A 20,296-nucleotide genomic window follows, 5' to 3' on the forward strand; every position below is an offset into this window, starting at 1 on the left:
GTACTCTCTAAGCCTACAGAATGAACCAGTCTTCTGAAGCACTCTTTATTCATCACAATGGGAAGGAACTGTCTTCACTGTGCTTATAAATGTTGGATCCTTTGTTGCCTGAATCACATGTCTTTTTCTTAGTTAACAACCATCTAGTGTTGGCAAAGCCCATTTTCCAGCAACTTCCTAAAAATAGGTATATGTCTGAAAATATCCTGGTTGAAAATCATTTTCACTAAGCATTTCAAAGGCATTATTCCTTGCCTTCTAACTCAATGTTGAAATGTTTCATATCATTCTTATATCCAGTCCTTTATATATATTTAAAAAATCTCTAAATGGGGCACCTGGGTGGCTCAGTCGGTTGAGCTTCTGACTTCAGCTCAGGTCATGATCTCACGGTCTGTGAGTTCGAGCCCCGCGTTGGGCTCTGCTGACAGCTTAGAGCCTGGAGCCTGCTTCGGATTCTGTGTCTCCCTCTCTCTCTGACCCTCCCCCATCCATGCTCTGTCTCCCTCTGTCTCAAAAATAAAATAAACATTAAAAAAAATGTAAAAAAATCTCTAAAAGCTTGTCTTAGTCCATTTGGGCTGCTGTAACAGAATACCATACACTGAGTCACTTATGCTAAACAACAGAGATTTATGTCAGAGTTTTGGAGGCTTGGAAGTCCATATCCAAACTGTCAGCAGAATCAGTGTCTGGTAAGAATCTGTTTCTTCATTCATAGACAGTCATTTTCTTGCTGTGTCTTCACACGGCAGAAGGGGCAGGCAAGTTCTCTGGTGTCTCTCTCTCGTTTTTTAATGTTTGTTTTTGAGAGAGAGAGAAAAAGGGAGGGGGAGGGGGAGGGAGAGAGAGAGAGGGAGAGAGAGAGAGAGAGACAGAGAGAGAGAGAGAGAGAGAGAGAGATAAAGAATCCAAAGCAGGCTCCAGGCTCCACACAGAGCCTGACACAGGGCCCAAACTCACAAACTGTGAGATCATGACCTGAGCTAAAGGCGGAAGCTGAAGTCAGAAGCTTAATGGACTGAGCCACCCAGGAGTGTCTGTGGGTCTCTTTTATAATGGCACTAATCCCATTCACGAGGCATTTGCCCTCATGACCTAACTACCTCCTACAGGCCTCACCTCCAAAAACCATTACGTTGGGGATTAAGCTCCAACATATAAATTTTGGGGGGACACATTCAATCCATAGCAAAACTTCCAGGGTTGTTGATCACTGGTTTTTGAGAATTCACAATAATGATTCTTCTTGAGAGTAGGTATTCTTGTCTGTTTGTTTTTATTAATAGGCTTTCGGTATGCTGTTTAAATCCAGAGACTCACAGTCCTCATGTTGGGGGAATTTTTTTTTTTAATTTTTTTTTTCAACGTTTATTTATTTTTGGGACAGAGAGAGACAGAGCATGAACGGGGGAGGGGCAGAGAGAGAGGGAGACACAGAATCGGAAACAGGCTCCAGGCTCTGAGCCATCAGCCCAGAGCCCGACGCGGGGCTCGAACTCACGGACCGCGAGATCGTGACCTGGCTGAAGTCGGACGCTTAACCGACTGCGCCACCCAGGCGCCCCGGGAATTTTTTTTTTTAATCTAAGAGAATGATTATCACTGTATCATCATGGAAGAAAAAAATACTAATTTGAATGTGTCACACCATTGACTTTAAATTTTTTTTTTTTAACGTTTATTTATTTTTGAGACAGAGAGAGACAGAGCATGAACGGGGGAGGGGCAGAGAGAGAGGGAGACACAGAATCGGAAGCAGGCTCCAGGCTCCGAGCCATCAGCCCAGAGCCCAACGCGGGGCTCGAACTCACGGACCGCGAGATCGTGACCTGGCTGAAGTCGGACGCTTAACCGACTGCGCCACCCAGGCGCCCCACCATTGACTTTAACAAACATTTTGATTTTAGAGATATTAAAATGTGGGGGACAAGTATCTTTATCTAATTTCTTCCTTTCCATTTCCCTGTTGTCTCTTTCCGGAATTCTTATTAGGCAGATGTTAGATTGCTTCTTTTTCTTTTTGTCTCCTATTTTCTATCTCTTTCTCTTATTCTCTTTTTTGGGAGATTTCCTTAACATTAGCTTCTAAATATTCTACTAAAATGTAAGATATCCCTATCCCATTTTTTTTTAAGAGAGAGAAAGAGTGGGGAGAGGGAGAGAGAGTATCTTAAGCAGAACACAGAGCCCGACATGGGGCTCAGTGTTATGACCCTGATATCGTGACCTGAGCCAAAATCAAGAGTTGAGCCCTTAACCAAGTGAGCCACTCAGGCACCCCCCCACCCCATTTTTAATTCTAAGAATTTATTCTTTTTATGATTATATAAAAACAGCATCCTACTCTTATTTTAGGATTATCAATTTTGTCTCTTAACACTCAAAAGATAGTAATTTGACTTTTCTTTTTCCTTTTTTCTACATTGTTCCTTCAAGAGCTTATTCTTTCATTTAGAAGTCTTCCTCAAATGTCTAGTGATATTTGGCTTTTTAGTCATACTTAAAAGTGAGGCACTAGGGAGTAGACCAGATGTCCTGGAGCTTGTCAACTGTCAGGCATTTTTGTAGGTTAGTTGGCCAAGTAGGCAGCCTTTACATTAAAGATCTCCTAAATGTCACTATCTGAAGGACTTTTATGAAAGACCATTCAATTTCTTCAGGAAAGAAGACTTTACTTTTCTGCCTGAAGATATGGTCCTGGTTGGTGTAATGGGTAAGGGAAGGGGGGCATAACACCATTTAGTAGTAGGTTCTCACTTGATCTCCCTGTTTCTAGCCCAGTGCCTCACCTCACTTCCTACTATACTTTGGGTTCTGTTAAGTCTGGAGCCACTGTGATTCATTTTTCTCTATAAAATATCTTCTATCTCTTCCAGGGGTAGGAGAGGGAAGAGAATGGAGGCTGTTTATATTGACATTCAACCAATCTCTGCTTTAAGCCTCATGGCATTCTTCCACTTTCCATGGTACCTGGCAACCTCATTCTTGAGCTCTTCTGGGGCTGTGAGGGCAATAAATAAGGCATACTTCCTGCCCCTATAGCCCTCTAAAAGCACTTAGGTCCTTTAACTTAGGTCCTCTTGTTCTGACTCTTTTTCTGCTTCTCATATTTATATGTTGTGGTTCAAATTACAGAATTCTTCTAACTTCAAAGACCATGTTTCTGTTTCTTATTCTCCTTGCTATTTTGTGTGATTATTTACCAGAAGAGAAGAGGACAAAAACAATTTTATTTTTCCATTTAAAGACTTAAAAGTTTTCCTTAAATGCCTGTACGCCTCCAACAGCCTAGCAGAGTTCTTGGTACCCAGCAGAAACTCACTAAGTACTTGGCTAATGAACGATTAGAGGTAGTCAGAGTACAGACTAAACAGCTATAACAAAAAGACCCCAAAATACAATGGCTCAAACAAGGTAAGTGCCTATTTTTTTTCTCATGGAGCAGTCCACAGGTAAGAAAAGGGTAAATTAGGGTGAAGAGGTGTCACAAGACCATTAGGTCAATAAAGGACCCAGGCTAATTCTCTCATTACTCTCCATCTATCCTATGGTCTTATTGCGGTCAAAACTGACTATTCATCATATTCTACATTCTACATTAAAAGGGGCCAATCAACCTACAAGAAAGCCCACCAGTTGAAAAGCTCCCATTGATATAATTATTAATCACAGTTTCTATGGGCCAAGAATCTGGGCTAATGAACATGTAAGCTTGGATGCAGAACCTTTTTCAGTCAAAGTTCAGATGAGAATCTAGCCCTGGCCAACTCCTTCACTGCAATCTGTGAGACTCTGAACCAAGGGTTCAGAGAACCAAGGACCCAGTTAAGCTGGGTCTCCCAGATTTATGACCCATAGAAACTGTGAGATAAGAAAAGTATGTTGTTTTAAGATACTAAATCCAGGGTAATTTGTTATGCATCAAACACATAACTAATGCAAGATCTCCATTTTTGCTATTTAAATTATCAGTAATTGACAAAATGAAAACTTTTAATTGTACATTAAAGGCGAATACAATTTAAAAGTATAAGGCTAATATATATTTTGACAATCTTTTGGATTTAATACCATTAAAGAACTAGTAAATATTAGGCTTTTGTCTTATACTCAATCCTAATTCCTATAATCTGGAATGATCTGCTAAACAACTTGATCCACACTGCTAGTAATATTTTAGTCCTGCATTTTTTCAACCCTATCTCTAAAATGCGATGTTCTTCCAGATGTAAATGTTACTAATGTTCTGAGGGAAAGTATAAGCCATACAATATCACAATGGAAAATGGTTTTAAACTAGAGAGAATAAAAAAATTTGAAGGTTTTCCTTCCAAAGAAAGTGTTACATAAGGAAAAATAGGTAACTGGTGGCAGAAAAATCAATATTAACACTTACTATTTGTTTTTATGTTTGCTTAAATGCTAATAAATATATATTACAGATGAATGAAGTAGAATGCCTCAAATAGCTTGGGAGGTGTAGAAATCCAGACTAACTGTGAAGGTACCCTCAGGCACAGGTCCCAGGCACAGGCCTGGGACCCTGTGTTAGCCAACACTTAGTTTATGCATTCATTTAATTAACAAGCACTTATTGAACACCTACTGGGTACTGGATTTAAAACAAGGAATAAATCAGACACAGTCAATGCCTCATGCAGCTCACAGTTCACTAGGGAATAAGTAAATAAGTAATGGGATCTAATGTGGTATTGCCATTTAGGGTATACTCACAGGTTGCTATGGAAGCACAAAGGAAAAACACTTAGCTCAAGGCAGAAATGGAAATGGTAGTTCTGTCAGGAAGATACCTCAGTTTAAGGGATATCAAACTTGGACCTGAAGGATAACTGGGAATTAACTGGAGGGAGGTGCTAAGGGAAAAGAAATCTGGGAGACGGACTATCACCCATGAAGGCCCATAAGCAAAAGAGAACCTGATACACTGGAGTGAGTACACTTTCAGGAGAGGGCAGAGGAATGTGGCTGACACAGAGAAGTACACAAAGGCCTTATTATACAGGGCCTGATAGGTCACACTGTAGTGTTTGGACTTTATTTAAAGGAAGCACAAAACTACCGATGATTTTAAGAGGAGTACAATGATCTTACTCTTTCATAAGTGACAAAATGTTTATGACAATTTGCATGATTTCCGAAAACTTTCCCAAGATGTTAAAAAGCATAAAAAACATAAAACATTTTTATATACTAGCAATAACTGGATGGAAGACAGCAGAAAAGAAATCCCACTTATAATATAACAAAAACTATAAAATAACCACGAATTATCTTAATAGATTAATGTATAATACTATAAGAAACCATAAAATTTTGATAAAGGATATAAAAGAATATCAGAGTAAATGTTCTTGGGAACTGAAGACTCAACATTATTAAAATAATTTTTAAATTATTTAATAATTATTTAATAATTATTAAAATAATTTTCTTCATGTTAATCAGAAAATTTAATGGAATTTTGATAAAAATCCCAATAACCTTTTCAGGAGTACTTGATAAATTGATTGCAAAGTTCATCTGGAAGATGTATAAGACCACAATTCTGAAAAGTAAAAAGGTGGGAGGGCTTGCCTTGCCACATAAAAAAAACATAGTAAAAGTACAGTAATTGAAAATGTATGTGAGACATTCAGGGATGCTATGAAGTGAACTGTATCCTCCAAAAAGGTATGTTCCATTTCTAATCCCCAGGACCTATGAATGTGATCTTATTTGAAAATAAGGTCTTTGTAGATTTAATAATGTTAAGATGAGGTCATAATGGAGTAAGATGGGCCCTAATCCAATGACTAGTATCCTTATGTGAAGAAGGCAATTTGGACTTGGAGACTTATAGGGAAAATACCATGTGACAACAGAAGTAGAGATTGGAGTAATGTGTCCAAGGAGCACCAAGGACTGCTGACAGGCACCAGAAACTGGAAAAGTCAAGGAAAGATCCTCTCCCAAAGCCTTTAGAGAGCATTACTCTGTCAACACCTTGGTTTTGGACTTCTAGTCTTCTTGACTGTATGAGAAGAGAATAAATTTCTGTTATTTCAAGACACCCAGTTTGTAGTACTTTGTCAGGGCAGCCCTAGGAAACTAATACATGGAGTACATGGCAATTTTATATATGGTAAAAGAGGAATCTTGAATGAGTAAGCTGTATAGATTTTATTTGTTCAGTAAGTAGAGGTTAGGACAAAAGGCTATTTGGAAAGAAAAGTGAGATTTCTACATCATAATGGGAACTAAAATTCCAAGTAGACCACAGACCTAAATGTAAAACACAAAACCATAGGTGGCAGATGAAAATGTAAGAGGATATTTTTATCACCTTGGGGCTGGGAAGGATCTTCTAACTGAAATATAAAACCCAGAAGTCAGACCTGACCATTTAAAAATGAAAACTTCTGTACACATACAATGAAAGACCATGTAATAAGTGTTAAATAGGGAGAAAACATTTGCAAGAGACATTATAGACATGGAGCTAATATCCAGAATGTATTTGATCACATAGACCATGAGGAGATAATAAGCAACACAAAAGAAAGTTGGTGAAACACAAAAATACAAAGGCCAGTAATACATGGATACTCAACTTCACTAATAATCAAATGAGATGCAAACTGAAATGAGAAAGTATTATTTATTTAAAATGGCTTGAATGAAAAATAATGTCTAATAATATCCAGGGTTGAATAGGATATGCTTGAACAGATACTCTCATACACTGACACTTTTACAACCTTTTTGGTTTGGACAGCAATTTGGCAATGTCTATTGAAATTTAGATGTTCATACCCATTGTTCTAGCACATCCTTCTCTAAAACTATATCCTACTGAAACACAAGTTCCCAAAAATAAATAGGAGGAAAATTATATTAAGTCTAGGACATGCATAAAATAGAATATCATGCAACAATTTAAAAAGAGGCAGATTGGGGCGCCTGGTTGGCTCAATCAGTTAAGTGTCCAACTCTTGGTTTTGGTTCAGGTCATGACCTCATGGTTTCCTGGGTTCAAGCCTTGTGTTGGGCTCTGCGCTGGCAGCATGGAGCCTGCTTGGAATTCTCTGTCTCCCTCTCTCTCTGCCCCTCCCCACTCGTACTATCGCTGTCTCAAAATAAACAAACTTAAAAAATAAATAAGGCAGATCTACATGAATTGCCATAAAAAGATGTTCAAGACTTAGTAGGTGAAAAGAACAGTTGGAGAGTATATATATTTTGTAAGTATCAGTAATAATGATCTTATGTATGGAATAAAAAGATAATAACTGAACTTCTAACAATGAATCTCTTATAGGCAGGGAATTTATTAATTCATTCATGTAATATTTAATGAGTGCCTATTATGTCCCAGTCACTGGTCTAGGCGCTGGGGACTTAGGAGTAAATAAAAAAACAAGATGAGGAAGGGGTGAACGTTTATCTTCTACATTAACTATTTCTTTCTTAAAAAATGTTTACTTATTTTGAGAGAGAGAGAGAGAGAGAGAGCGAGAGAGCAAGAGCCAGTGAGCGAGTGAGGGAGGGAGGGAGGGAGGTAAGGGCAGAGAGAGAGAATCCCAAACAGGCTCCACACTGTCAGCTCTAAGGCTCATAAGGGGCTCAAACTCAATGAAACCTGAGCCAAAATCAAGAGTCAGATGCTTAACCAACTGAAGCACTCAGGTGCCCATACATTAAATATTTCTGTAAAGAATCACTTTATATTTTTGTCCTAATGTGTCTATGGCTAGTGTGATTTTTTAAAAAAAATAAGCTGTAAGGTACTAATGAAAAACTTTCAACAACATAAAGCAAATTATTTTGTCTTTTTCGTAAGATCAGTCTTATCAAACAGTTCTTTTTTAATGTTTTATTTATTTTTGAGAGAGTGCGAATGGGGGAGGGGCAGAGAGAAAGGGGGACAGAGGATCCAAAGCAGGCTCTGCACTGACGGCAGTGAGCCAGATGTGGGGCTCAAACTCACAAACCGTGAGATCATGACCTGAGCCAAAGTCAGACACTTAACTGACTGAGCCACCAGGCATTCCATTAAACGGGTTTTAAAAATGGCACTGGCAGGGGCCCCGGGTGGCTTAGTAGGTTAAGTGGTTGACTCTTGATTTTGACTCAGGTCATGATTTAATGGTTCATGAGTTTGAGCCCCACATTGGGCTCTGTGCTGACAGTGCAGAGCCTGCTTGGGATTCTCTCTCTCTCCCCCTTTCTCTTTGCCCCTCCCCTGCTCATGCTCTCTCTCTCTCTCTCAAACTAAATAAACTAAAAAAAAAAGGCACTGGCATATTCAAGATTATATTTTGGTAAATATAGAAATCATAAACAAGTTTCTAATACCGTAGAATCATTATTTTGTCCAGTTAAAAAATAAGAATACTTAAATTTTATGGTATCTGACTTATCTATATCCCTTATGATACAATATTTTACTTACAGTTTGTGGATTAATCTCCTCCTCTCCCATAGGTTCATCCATAATTTGCTGTCCATTCTGTGAAAAGCACAGCAAGCAGAAAGTTACCAAAGAGATTTCACATCAGTTAACATTAAATGAAGGCAGACAAAGCAAAATCAAAATAGAATATTTTCACCCCTACAGGATTCTAATGAAGTACCAAACCACCAGATAAGTATGTAGTTGTCAATATGCAACCGGTTGTGCTTTAAAAGTTAACTATAAAAACATTTTTCCATGGAAATTATATAACAAATGATGATTAACTTTCCAGGTGAGTCCTTGAGTTTATTTTAATAGTTAAATGAATTACAAATAGTATTATTTAAATCTCACCAAACATCATTTATAATACTTTCTATGGCAAAACACATTCTAAAATCCAACTCCATTGACTGATTAATCAGGGCAATGATTAGTTATTTCAGGATTTGAAAAGTAAGCTAGATCTCCATATCAAAATTGATTCCAGATGGATTAAACATTTAAATGTCAAAAATAAAATTATATAAGTATTATAAGAAAATATAGGTAAATAATACTTATGGGGTAAGGAGGGTGGAAATAATAAAGGAAAAAAATGACATTTGAATTGATAAAAGTTTAAAATGTCATCTACCAGACACAAAAAAGATAAAAAGACAAATTGATTACAAAAAAAGCAACATATGACAAAGGGCTGGTATCCTCAATGACATAAAGACCTTTGTTTTAACAACCTGTAAGAGAAAAATGATGAACCTCAACAGAAATGAGCAATAAGGGAAAAAAGAGTTTAGCCTTAGTTCTAATCAAAGATACACATTTAACAGAAAGATACCTTTGCCTCTCAAACTGGTTATGATTTACAGAAAAAATAAAACCCAGCACTAATATGAGTATGGGGAAAAGAGCACTCAGGATATACTGCTAGGTAAAGTATAAATCAGCACAACCTTTTAGGAAGATAATCTAAGTCTGTATTAAAACAAGTGTGCAAAGATGTACATACAAGAATGCTCACCATAACTTTTTCCAAAAAGAACTCCAAATTGGAAACCTAAATTCTTAACAATAGAGAACTAGTTAAATATATGATGGTACATCCATATAATGGAATACTATACAGTCATTAAAAATGATAATAAAGATGTAAATTTATTGACATGGAAAGACATTCACATGTAATAAGTGAAAAAGCAGTTTACAAAACAATATGGATTGTAATGATCCCATTTTAAATAAATATATACATGTTCCAATGTATATATTTCTATGGGAAAAACTCTGGAAGGGTATACACCAAAATGTTAACAGTGGCTATTTCTGGGTGGTAGAATTTTAGACAATTTAAAATGTTTGTTTTGCGTATTTGAATTTTCTGATGTGTCTACAATGAATATGTATTATTTGTGTAATTAATAACAAAACAAAACCAGAAGTCAGGAACACAACATCTTCTCTATTAGTTCAATGAAAAAAGGAGTAAATGCCCCTGACCACTTGTCAATTCAACAAATGTACAAGGATCTAAGCTAACCATCTTTGGAGCATTATCAACTAGGATATGAAAGGTAGCCCACCCATTACCCTACCCACATGAGGCAGATGCTTTGAATTTGAACTCTGTCTACTCTCTAAATCCCTGTTTATCCATCCATTCATCCACCCATTTCATTTCATTCACGCTTAGATTTAGGTGCCAAGCTGGAGATGAAGGGTTAAGAAAACATGACCCCCAACCTAGAGATCCATCCTAGAGGGTCTCACAGGTATACTGACCCATAAAAAGAGCACCTTTTATTTTCAAACACTCATAGAGTATGCATCTAGGTTAGGGAATACCTACACAATATTACAAAGCACAGAAACGGTGCTAAAATGCAGAAAAGGAGGAGGCAGGTATAAAATCTTTATTATCCTAAGACACTTTCAGAAGCTACAGTATTGCTCACTGCTATGGTAAGGACTCAAATAACTCCAGGATACATCTTTCTACCAAAAGCCACAACCATTTACTCAATTGAATACTGATCGTTTTTATCCTAACATCACAGATAAACCTTAAACTAGGTCATAGGAATGCTGGTTTTGGAGTCAGACACCTAGATTCAAATTTCTGCTCTTACACTTAGTATGAAGCCTTGGACAAATTATTTAAAATATGCTTTAGTTTCTTCATATGAAAAGTAGAGATTAAAAAGTCTCATCTTCAGAGAGGTATTGTAAAGGCTAAGTGAGATAAAGGATATAAAATCCTAAGCACAGGGTCTGGAACTTAATAAACAATCAATGGTAGCTATTTTAATTATATCCAAAATTCAGTCACCCCCTTCACAGCCCACCAATTTGCTACGTCTCCCGTATTTGCTATCTTAGTGAAAGGTACCATCACTCATCTAGTAGTGCAAACTAGGTTTTCTCATTAATTGTACACAGAGTTCTCTTTCTATAACACAGATCTGCTGAATGGATCCCCATTATTTGACTCTCAGAACCCTTGGTCTAACTGAGCTACAATTACACTTTCCATGGGAATATAATTTGAGAACCATCTGTTCCGTGTAATTTTCAGTGCATACAAAGCAAGAATCACAACTTATAACTTACTTTTTAAGGCAAACTGGTATAGTAGAAACAGCACTAAACTTGGAATGGTAGACCAGAGATAGAGCCCTAGGTCTGCCACTTACAAGTTTTATGATTTTTAGCAATTCAGACAGTCTCTAGCCTACTACCTTATCTGCTTAAAATGGGGATACGTGCCCTGTCTACCCAAATGGTTAAGTGTTAGACTCAAAACTGAGATAACTCAAAAGAAAGTACTTTATAAATCATAAAGAACTGTACCAATGCAAATTACTATTATTAAGGTGAGGTAGCTTCATTGAGGATAAAATAACACTTCCACAAAGTCCTTTTAATCTTTGAATCAAAAAAAGTTTAGGATTGGTAAGGGATCTTGAAAGTCTTCTGTTCCAAATAAACATCATATGCTTCAATTCTTTTTTTGCCATTCTCACCTAGATTTGAACACTATCAGAACAAGAATGTACTACTCATCATGTGGCAGCCTACAAAACTATCTCAGAAAAAGTACTGGCTGCTAGATAAGATTCTTCATCATATAGTAATTTTCCTCAGCTACAAATTCCCTTTAATAGGATTACTAACATACGAAGACTAACTTGCCTATAGTCTATCTGCAAAATCACAGGAAGTAAATCTACACCTATGACTGTAAATCATCCTGAGTCTGTTCTTCACTAGATAACTCAACTTCTTTCAAACATTCCTTTTAGACAGATGAGACTAATTTTCTGAGCATGCACTCAATTCATCTTAAAGGGTGATATACAGAACCGCATTCAATTAACACTCCAACCTTGATACAACCAATGCAGAGTAAGGAACATTATCGCCTCCCGTCCTAGATAAGAAACTTCTATTAATTCAGTTCACATATGCATTGTTTTTGAAATGTCTGAAACACATTGCTGAGTCATACTAAGTTTTCTGTCAATTAAATTCTTGTCTTCCTTCTACTGCAACTAAGTCCCATACTTGTTACACTTCATCTCATGAAGAAAACCTCAAATTTTTGATTCATCTTTTTCTAGTTGTGATCTTCTATAGTATTACTACAGCCTCTACAGAATGACTTCTGAATCTGCTAATCAGCCTCTTCACTATTTTCATCTTCATGTAATCCATAAATTTTACAATGTATTTTCTTTTCTAAGCTCCTCATTCAGCTAATTAACAGTAATATACTAACAAAGCAATCTGAAAAAAAAATTAAGTGAAACATGATCTAAACGCAGTTTATGCTCTACCTTTTGTAAAAATATCTACTTCCTTTGTGAGTTTAGCAAAGACTGAAAATTTTGAACAATTTAATTTTAAGGCAGGAAAATATAAAAGCCAATGTTGTCCTACATATTGGGGAGGCTTTACAAATATCTACTTTAAAAAGCACTTTTACTTCAACAAATCTTTTGTATCATTTCATCAAAATAAGGACTCAAATGTTATCTATTAGAAATGAGCATAATTACTCTTGCAGCTAAGAAGTTTCCTTTTTGAAAATGGCCTTTGGCTTCACTAAAGATTAGGCTACAATGGGCCATCAGTCTGACTTGATATTTCAACTTCTACATTTTCAAAACACATGTGGTCGAACCTCGCTACCAGGTTTAAACCCCAGCTGTTACCTGATGTTGGGTAAGTTACTCAACATTCTGAGCTTCAGTGTCTTTATTTGTAAGATGCATATAATATCTATCTCAAAAAGATGTTGCACTTAAATGAATACATCAAAGGACAGTAGACGCTCAGTAAATGCTACTTCCTGTCCCTTCTCTTTTGCCTGAACTGTGTAATACATACACTTCTACAGTTAACTTCTAAAGATGTAGAGCAATGAGAAAGTACAGGAGAGTGTTGAGATACTTATTTTACCACCTAATATAGTCAATTTCCCACCAAGCAGGGTGAAAGAGATCATTCATACATGTGGTATATTTTTATACGATGTGGCCAAAGAATGAGTACAGACAAAAAGGATAGTTTAAAAGTGAGGCAAATGTATTTATCCTCTCTCATCCCACCATTATGCCATCCAGCCAAAAAACTACAGAGCTTGGCAGATTGTACATATGCAAATATTATGTGAAATACTGGAAAAGGTTAGGAAATGCTAATCATGCTTTACTCCGTTAGTCTGAAATGTGTAAAAGTCAAAAATTAGAATAACATACAATATGGGTCTCATCAGAACAAATCAGACAAAGGAGACTGTTAGCTTGCATTTCAGCAGGAATTGTTTTCAAAATAACTTCTAAGGTTGTGATATAAAATGATCACTTAAGATCATCTTTCTGGTTTCAAGAGGATGAACAATTCAAATCAGTAACTCTGAACCAAGGTTTCAGGACTTCTAGGGTATTCCCAAGTACTTTAAGAAAAAATCTGAAATGTTAAAAAATATGAATATTTTACTAAATAAAAGTTTCATTTTAAGCAACTTTATTAAACAGATTGTTTTACTGTAATGGCATGTTACAACAATGCACATTTCTGGGTTGCTGTTTGATACCTTTGAAGAAAATATAAAATACGTTAAAAATGCTTTGAGCCCAGTAGGAGATCATCATGTATGAGTATACTAGAACTAAAAAAAAAAAAAAAAAAAAAAAAGATACGTGATTGGTAAAATGCTACCTTGAGATTACTAGAAAGTATCTACTGACATCCTCCTATGTAAAAATGAAATATATATATGAACACTGGGAAAAAAGAATTCCTCACAGAGAATAAGAACCTGAAATAATAGGAAGGGGGGAGGAAAAGAAAGGCTCCAGAGCTCTACTGTGCTAATCTGGAGACCCAGGTTGTAGGAATAAAAAGGACAATATATAAATATTTTTTTACCACCCTCAAGTTCCCACAAGTATATTTGCCTTCCAAGCTCCCTGATATTAGCAGTGGTCTTCTTGCCCAAAGCATATGGAATAGAAGTTGCATGAAGGTGCTGAGGATGAGGCATAAGAAACCTCTCTTGAATTTCAGTTCAGATACCATCAAATTATTCAGAATCCAAAGAATCTTCTATGCAATCACATTGAAACAATAAGAAACAAGCATTTTATATTCTTAATAAGGAATGTATATAATCCTTACCAATATGACAGGATTAAGAATCAGCTCCTCATTTATCCTAAGGAAATATCAGAGATGTGCATAAAGACTTATGTACAGTGATATTCATCATACTCATTATACTGAAAAATAGAAAACAATCTAGATGACCAACAGGGGACTGGTTAAATAAATCATAACACATCTATTCATATGTAGGAATACTATGCAATGCTTAAAATAAGGGCCTCAAAAAATTAATGATGCAAAAATATGCTTGTAATATATTAAATTAAAAAGGATACACAACTATATAGTATGACCCCAATTTTGCACCCCCCCCCAAAATGTGTGCATGTAACTGGCAAAACATATATAAAATCTTAGCAGTAGTTACCTGGGTCCTAGGATTTTCTTCTTGTACTGTATTTTCAAAATTATATGCATTTATTATCTATTCTTTTTATAATGAGAAAAAAACAACCAATATATTAGAAAAATCCATTATTTCTAGTTAAGGTGCCCTTATGCTTGCTTTGCTATTCCTTGAGTAACTAAACACCTGCTATTACTCAGGACTGTTCTACTTTCTAGACTAGGGTAGAAATGACCTCTGGTTATATCTATGTTTTTAAGTTTTAGAGGACCCTTTCAGAAGCTTTTTTTTCTGTCTGGTCCTGTGGTTATGGCCTCAGAAAATAGATCAGTTTTAGGCCTGAACCCCATCTTATGTTTCTTAGAGTGTACCCCTAAGGGAAATTCTGCTTATGAAACAGGAGTATGTTGAAGTAAGAATTAAGAAATGAAAACACAGTAGCCAAAATTAAATCTGCATTGTGAACAGCAAATATCAGAATTGACACTGCAGAAAACAGAATCCATGCCACAGAGGACAAACTTGAATAAATGAAAAAAAATGAAAGAAAATATTAAAAAACTATGGAGGACAGACATAGAAATAATCTATGAATAACAGATGTTCCTAAAGAAAAAAAAAACAGCATTTTAATCAATCAAAAGTATAAGAAAACTTTCCAGTTCTGAAAAAAAATACCTGAGACTGGAGACTGAGAAGGTTCAACAGAGATCATCAACACCAAGACATGTCCTGGCAAATGTTTTTAAATTTCAAGGATAAAGATATAATCCTACAAGCATACAAGCAGAAAAAAACAGGTTATTTTCAAAGGAACTAAAATCAGACTGACCTCAGATTTTTCCTCTGCAACAATAAAATGCCAGAAGACAATGAAGTAATGACTTACAGAGAGCTGAAAGGGGAAAGTTATGAGCTAAGAATTGTATACCTTGTCCTAGTTTTTCATGTACAAAGGTCACAGGAAATTATTCTTAGATCTGCAAAGTCTTATAAAAGTTCACCATCCTGTTAGTACCTTTTTTCATAATTTGTTCAAAGGTATGTCCTAGACCATTGAAAGAGAATCAAAGTAAGAACTTAAGAATATTGAGGTCGGAAAGAACTGGTGAAGTATACTGACACCAACTTAATATTTACAAACAAATGAGTAAAATAATTAACCCCACTAAAGGAGAAAGGGTCAATAATGAAGAGTAAATAGCTGATATAAGTATATAAACAATATAAAACCTTAGAAAGCTAAAGGTAGGATTTGTATTCTCAGGCTAAATTAATGTGGACACAAAAGAGGTAGTGGAAGAATGGAGAAAAAGATTCTCAATTCTCTCTTTCCTAAAAGGATTATTTAAAAATCACTATTTTTAGTAATTATCTAATAAATACACATTTTTCAACGTTCTGAGAAACCATACGATAACCAAAAATTTTATTTATTTATTGCAGCCCAAATCACTACAGAAGATAATAACTGACAAAGACTATAAAAAGTACTTTACGAAAGCATCACATTCAACCCTAAGAACATGAGGTAGGTATAATTCAGTCCTATTTTACAGATGAGGAAACCAAGGCTCAGCAAAGTCAATTAGTGAACAGCAAGAGTAAGACTCAAACCCAGGTCTTTCCAGCTCTATAATTCTTTCTTCAATATTTCAGAACCTCCTCAAACAAAAACAATCTGCATGTCAAAAGAAAAAAAACAAACCACAAGAATAAAAAACTTACAACAGAAATTATTCCAAAAGTAATAATGTAAGAAATGTAAAGTTTAAAGTGTCTATTTAAAAGAAAAGTATCTTACTAGAATTTGATACTATTACAGAATTATTGGCATTTTTATGAGTTTTGATGGTATGGTGGTTATGTATTTTAAAAGTCTATCTTTTAAGAAATACAAATGAAATATTTACATATAAATTGATGTATCTAGGATCCCCTTCAAAATAATCCACTGGAGGCAGGGAAAAGAAGAGAGAGTGTGTATGGGGGGTGAGGGGAGTATAGATGAAACATGAGTTGATAATCTTTGAGGGTGGCTTATGGGAATATGGTAGTTCATTATACTATTCTCTTGGGGTGCCTGGGTGGCTCAGTCAGTTAAGTGATTGACTCTTGATTTCAGCTCAGGTCATGATCTAATGGTTCATAGGATAGAGCCCTGCACTGGGTTCCATGCTGACAGTGTAGAGCCTGCTTGGGATTCTCTCTCTTTCCCTCTCTCTCAAAAATAAATAATTAAACCTTCATATATATATATATATATATATATATATATATATATATATATATATATATTTTATTTCATTACTATATATATTACTATATATACACAGTAATAAAATTACTACTGCCTTAAAATTTTTTTTTACCCTTTATTTTTGAGAGACAGGCACAGCACAAGTGGGAGGGGGCAGGGAGAGAGGAGGAAACACAGAATCTGAAGTAGGCCCCAGGATTAGGGTTAGGGTTAGCTGTCAGCACAGAGTCTGATGTGGGTCTCCAACCCATGAACTACAAGATCATGACCTAAGCCAAAGTCGGATGCTTAACCAACTGAGCCAGCCAGGTGCCCCTATTTACTGCCTTTTTAAAAAAAGTTTGTTTGTTTATTGAGAGAGAGAGACAGACAGACAGACAGAGACAGGCAGAGAGCCAGGGAGGGGCAGAGAGAGGGAGAGAGAATCCCAGGCAGCCTCTGTGCTGTTAGTGTGGAGCCTGACATGGGGCTAGAACCCATGAACTGTGAGATCATGACCTGACCTGAAATTAAGAGTTGGACGCCTATTGGACTGAACCCCCCAAGCCCCCCAAATACTTACTGCTTTAAAGAGAAATTCAAACAAAACAGGTAAAAATAGCACAACGGACAAATAAAAATAAAGTGTTTGTAATATTAAGGCCAAAAATAAAATGTAAGGCAAAAACCTTAATCCAATTAAAAAGGTCATCTGATTTGGACTAAAAATATAATTAGTGCTTAATACATATAGTGATAATAATTGCTATTGTTTACTGAGCAATTACCATACACCAGGCAAATGTTAAGTACCATAGATCACCTTTGATGCTTTTACCAACTCTGTGAGGCATTATCACTAATTTACAAATGAAGAAATTAATTCAAGATGAGTATGTCCATCTATTTAAGCACTATATCCTCAGGCCCTAGCAAAATGCCTGGCACACAGTAGGTGTTCAATAAATATCTGTCACAATAAATAAAGAAGTCTAATATCTTGCCTAAGGTTAATAAGCAGGGCCTAAATTCAATCCCAAATCTGAATCTAAAACCCCTACTCTTAATCACATTTAAATCTTTTAATAATGATATTTCACAGAAGAGTAAAATTGTTTATTTTCCTTCTGCATAGGTTTCACTATTTTTTAGATCTTCTATAATTAGCATGTTATTTGTTCAAACAAGACATTAAAAATAATAAATGTAAAGTAGTATTCAACATTAAGTCACAGAATAACAACAAAACACAAAAGATGTTTTGGGGACTATAACATGAAATGAACACAAAATAGAAGGGGAAACTTTAGCACACTAGTATAAGCTAGCATAATGAACAATATAAGGACAAAGTATTTGAAGTAATTTACATTAGAATAGGTATTGAATTTTATAATGTAAAAAGAATGTTCTTTTCAAGTATCTATGAAAAACTATAAAGATTGTATCTAGATCATAAAGTAAATACAAAATGTTTCAAATCAGGAATTGTACAGATATTTTCTGATTATGATAAAGAACCTGAATAAAGAAGTAAAATAAAGCACTCATTCAGAAATTAACATTCTTACAAATAACTACTGGTTCAAGAAAATACTAATGGCAATCATCACTTACACAGTGGTTTTTTTGTTCGAAGTACAGTGTTAGCCATGTTACATATATTCTCTAATTTAATCCCAATTAACCATTAATAAACCATGAGGTATGTTATTATGTATAGCAGAGAAGAAAAACTTTAGTTACGAACTTGCTCAAGATCACAGAGCTATCAGGTTTGCAGATAAGATAACCAAACCCAAGTCTGAATTCAAAGCTCATCCTCCTACACAGAAATGCTATCATATTAGTCAGAATTCATGTCCAGACATCTACCTATGCTCATTTTTCTCTATTTATAAAATAAAAATTTATACTAAAAAGTAGAGAAAGCTGGAGTTCCTCCACAATTTACACAACATGTTCTGAAAGTGTCCATTTGTTAAATACACTATTCTAAGAAGGCAATGGTTCATTTTCTAACATATCGTTCAGACACAGTATTTCAAATTGCATAATCTCCTAAAAGCGATCCCTTTGAATATATTTACACTCTCAGTAGGGCATTTAAAGAAGGAAGAAACCATAAAATTAGATAAAGTAGGGAATCTATGGTAAACAGGATTTGCCACTAAACTAACTTCTAAAAAGCAATATGATTGTGGAAAAGTCATTATTTTCTGGTACTTATCTGCAATCCATGAGTTTGATGGAACCTTGGTCAGCATGGATTTGAAAGTCTGCCACAGGACTGTGGGCAAGTCCTTAAGCCTCTCTGAGTTGTGGTTTCTTCATCCATAAAATATGTGGATATCTAAGAGCTCTTCCAGCTTGAGAATGTTATAATCTTGTGACTTTAAGGATTAAAGTTATTTAAAATTTGTAGAGCTTTTACACCTGAGGAAATTACAGATTCTGTATTTAAAGGTGTTTTTATGTTATTTTTTTTAGTTTTTTACATTTATTTACTTTTGACAGAGAGAGACAGAGTGTGAGCAGGGGAGGGGCAGAGAGAGAGGGAGACATAGACTCTGAAGCAGGCTCCAGGCTCTGACCTGTCAGCACAGACCTTGACGCGGGGCTCAAACCCATGAACTGTGAGATCATGACCTGAGCCGAAGTCGGAGGCTTAACCAACTGAGCCACCCAGGCGCCCCTATTTTTTTAAATTTTGTAAATGTTTATTCATTTTTTGAGAGAAAAAGAGCGTGACAGGGGGAGGGGCAAAAAGAGAAAGACACAGAATCTGAAGCAGGCTCCAGGCTCTAAGCTGTCAACACAGAGATGGACGCGGGGCTTGAACCCATGAACTGTGAGATCATGACCTGAGCTGAAGTTGGACGCTTAACCGACTGAGCCACACAGGCGCCCCTGTTTTGATGCTATTTCTAAGTCTAACTCCTTCTTTCTCTTCTGCATCAAAACTACAGTTTTATCTATATCCTTCAGTGGTGCCTTTGTTCCCAAGTGTAAACAAGGAGAATATGAAAGAACAATCGTTTAAATGTTGTCATCTGAAAGAGAAATACTAAGAAAATAAAAGTTTTTCTGTGCAAAATAAGGAACCTAAACCAATTTTATGATTTCCAGAATCCAATTTTACTATTCTTTTTATTCTTTCTTTCTTTTTTTTAAAGATTTTATGTTTATTTTGAAGTAATCTCTACACCCAATATGGGGCTGGAACTTACAACCCGGAGATCAAGAGTTGCATGCTCCACTGACAGCCAGCAGGGTGCCCCCCAATTTTACTATTCTTATTTCATTTGTGTTGAAAACTAATTGTCAACTTGTTGTTTAAGGTCCTCTAAATTCCCAAACTTATTCCTGCTTTCCTAATACCTTCAAGTCCCACCTCTTAGTACTCTAATGGAGTTGGTAGTATTTTCCAAATCTGTCTGATGACCAGAATCACCTAAGACTCCTGGTAAGGATATATTACCTGGCCTTATCCCAAGCTGAGTCAGAAGTTCCAGAAGCCCCATGGCCTCATGGTATTTCATTTTTTAAACAGGTACTTTAGGTGACTCCTGTGATTAGACAAGTC

At 35.8% G+C, this 20,296-nt stretch overlaps 1 protein-coding gene across 4 annotated transcripts in view; it reads right to left on the reverse strand.

Annotated features, from left to right (window-relative positions):
• RPS6KA3 (ribosomal protein S6 kinase A3) overlaps window positions 1-20,296 on the reverse strand; it is a 120,887-nt gene that overhangs the window by 80,839 nt on the left and 19,752 nt on the right. For 2 of the 4 annotated variants that reach the window (XM_045051261.1, XM_004000334.6), the window contains exon 2: window positions 8,456-8,512. In XM_045051261.1, the coding sequence (XP_044907196.1) occupies window positions 8,456-8,512 (57 nt within the window). Of the gene's footprint in view, window positions 1-8,455; window positions 8,513-14,137; window positions 14,239-15,149; window positions 15,244-20,296 lie in introns of all 4 variants that reach the window. The other 2 variants (XM_006943611.5, XM_006943610.5) reach the window with 2 other exon arrangements.

The sequence above is a fragment of the Felis catus genome, chromosome X (genome assembly GCF_018350175.1).
Source record: "Felis catus isolate Fca126 chromosome X, F.catus_Fca126_mat1.0, whole genome shotgun sequence".
Classification (NCBI taxonomy): Eukaryota; Metazoa; Chordata; class Mammalia; order Carnivora; family Felidae; genus Felis; species Felis catus.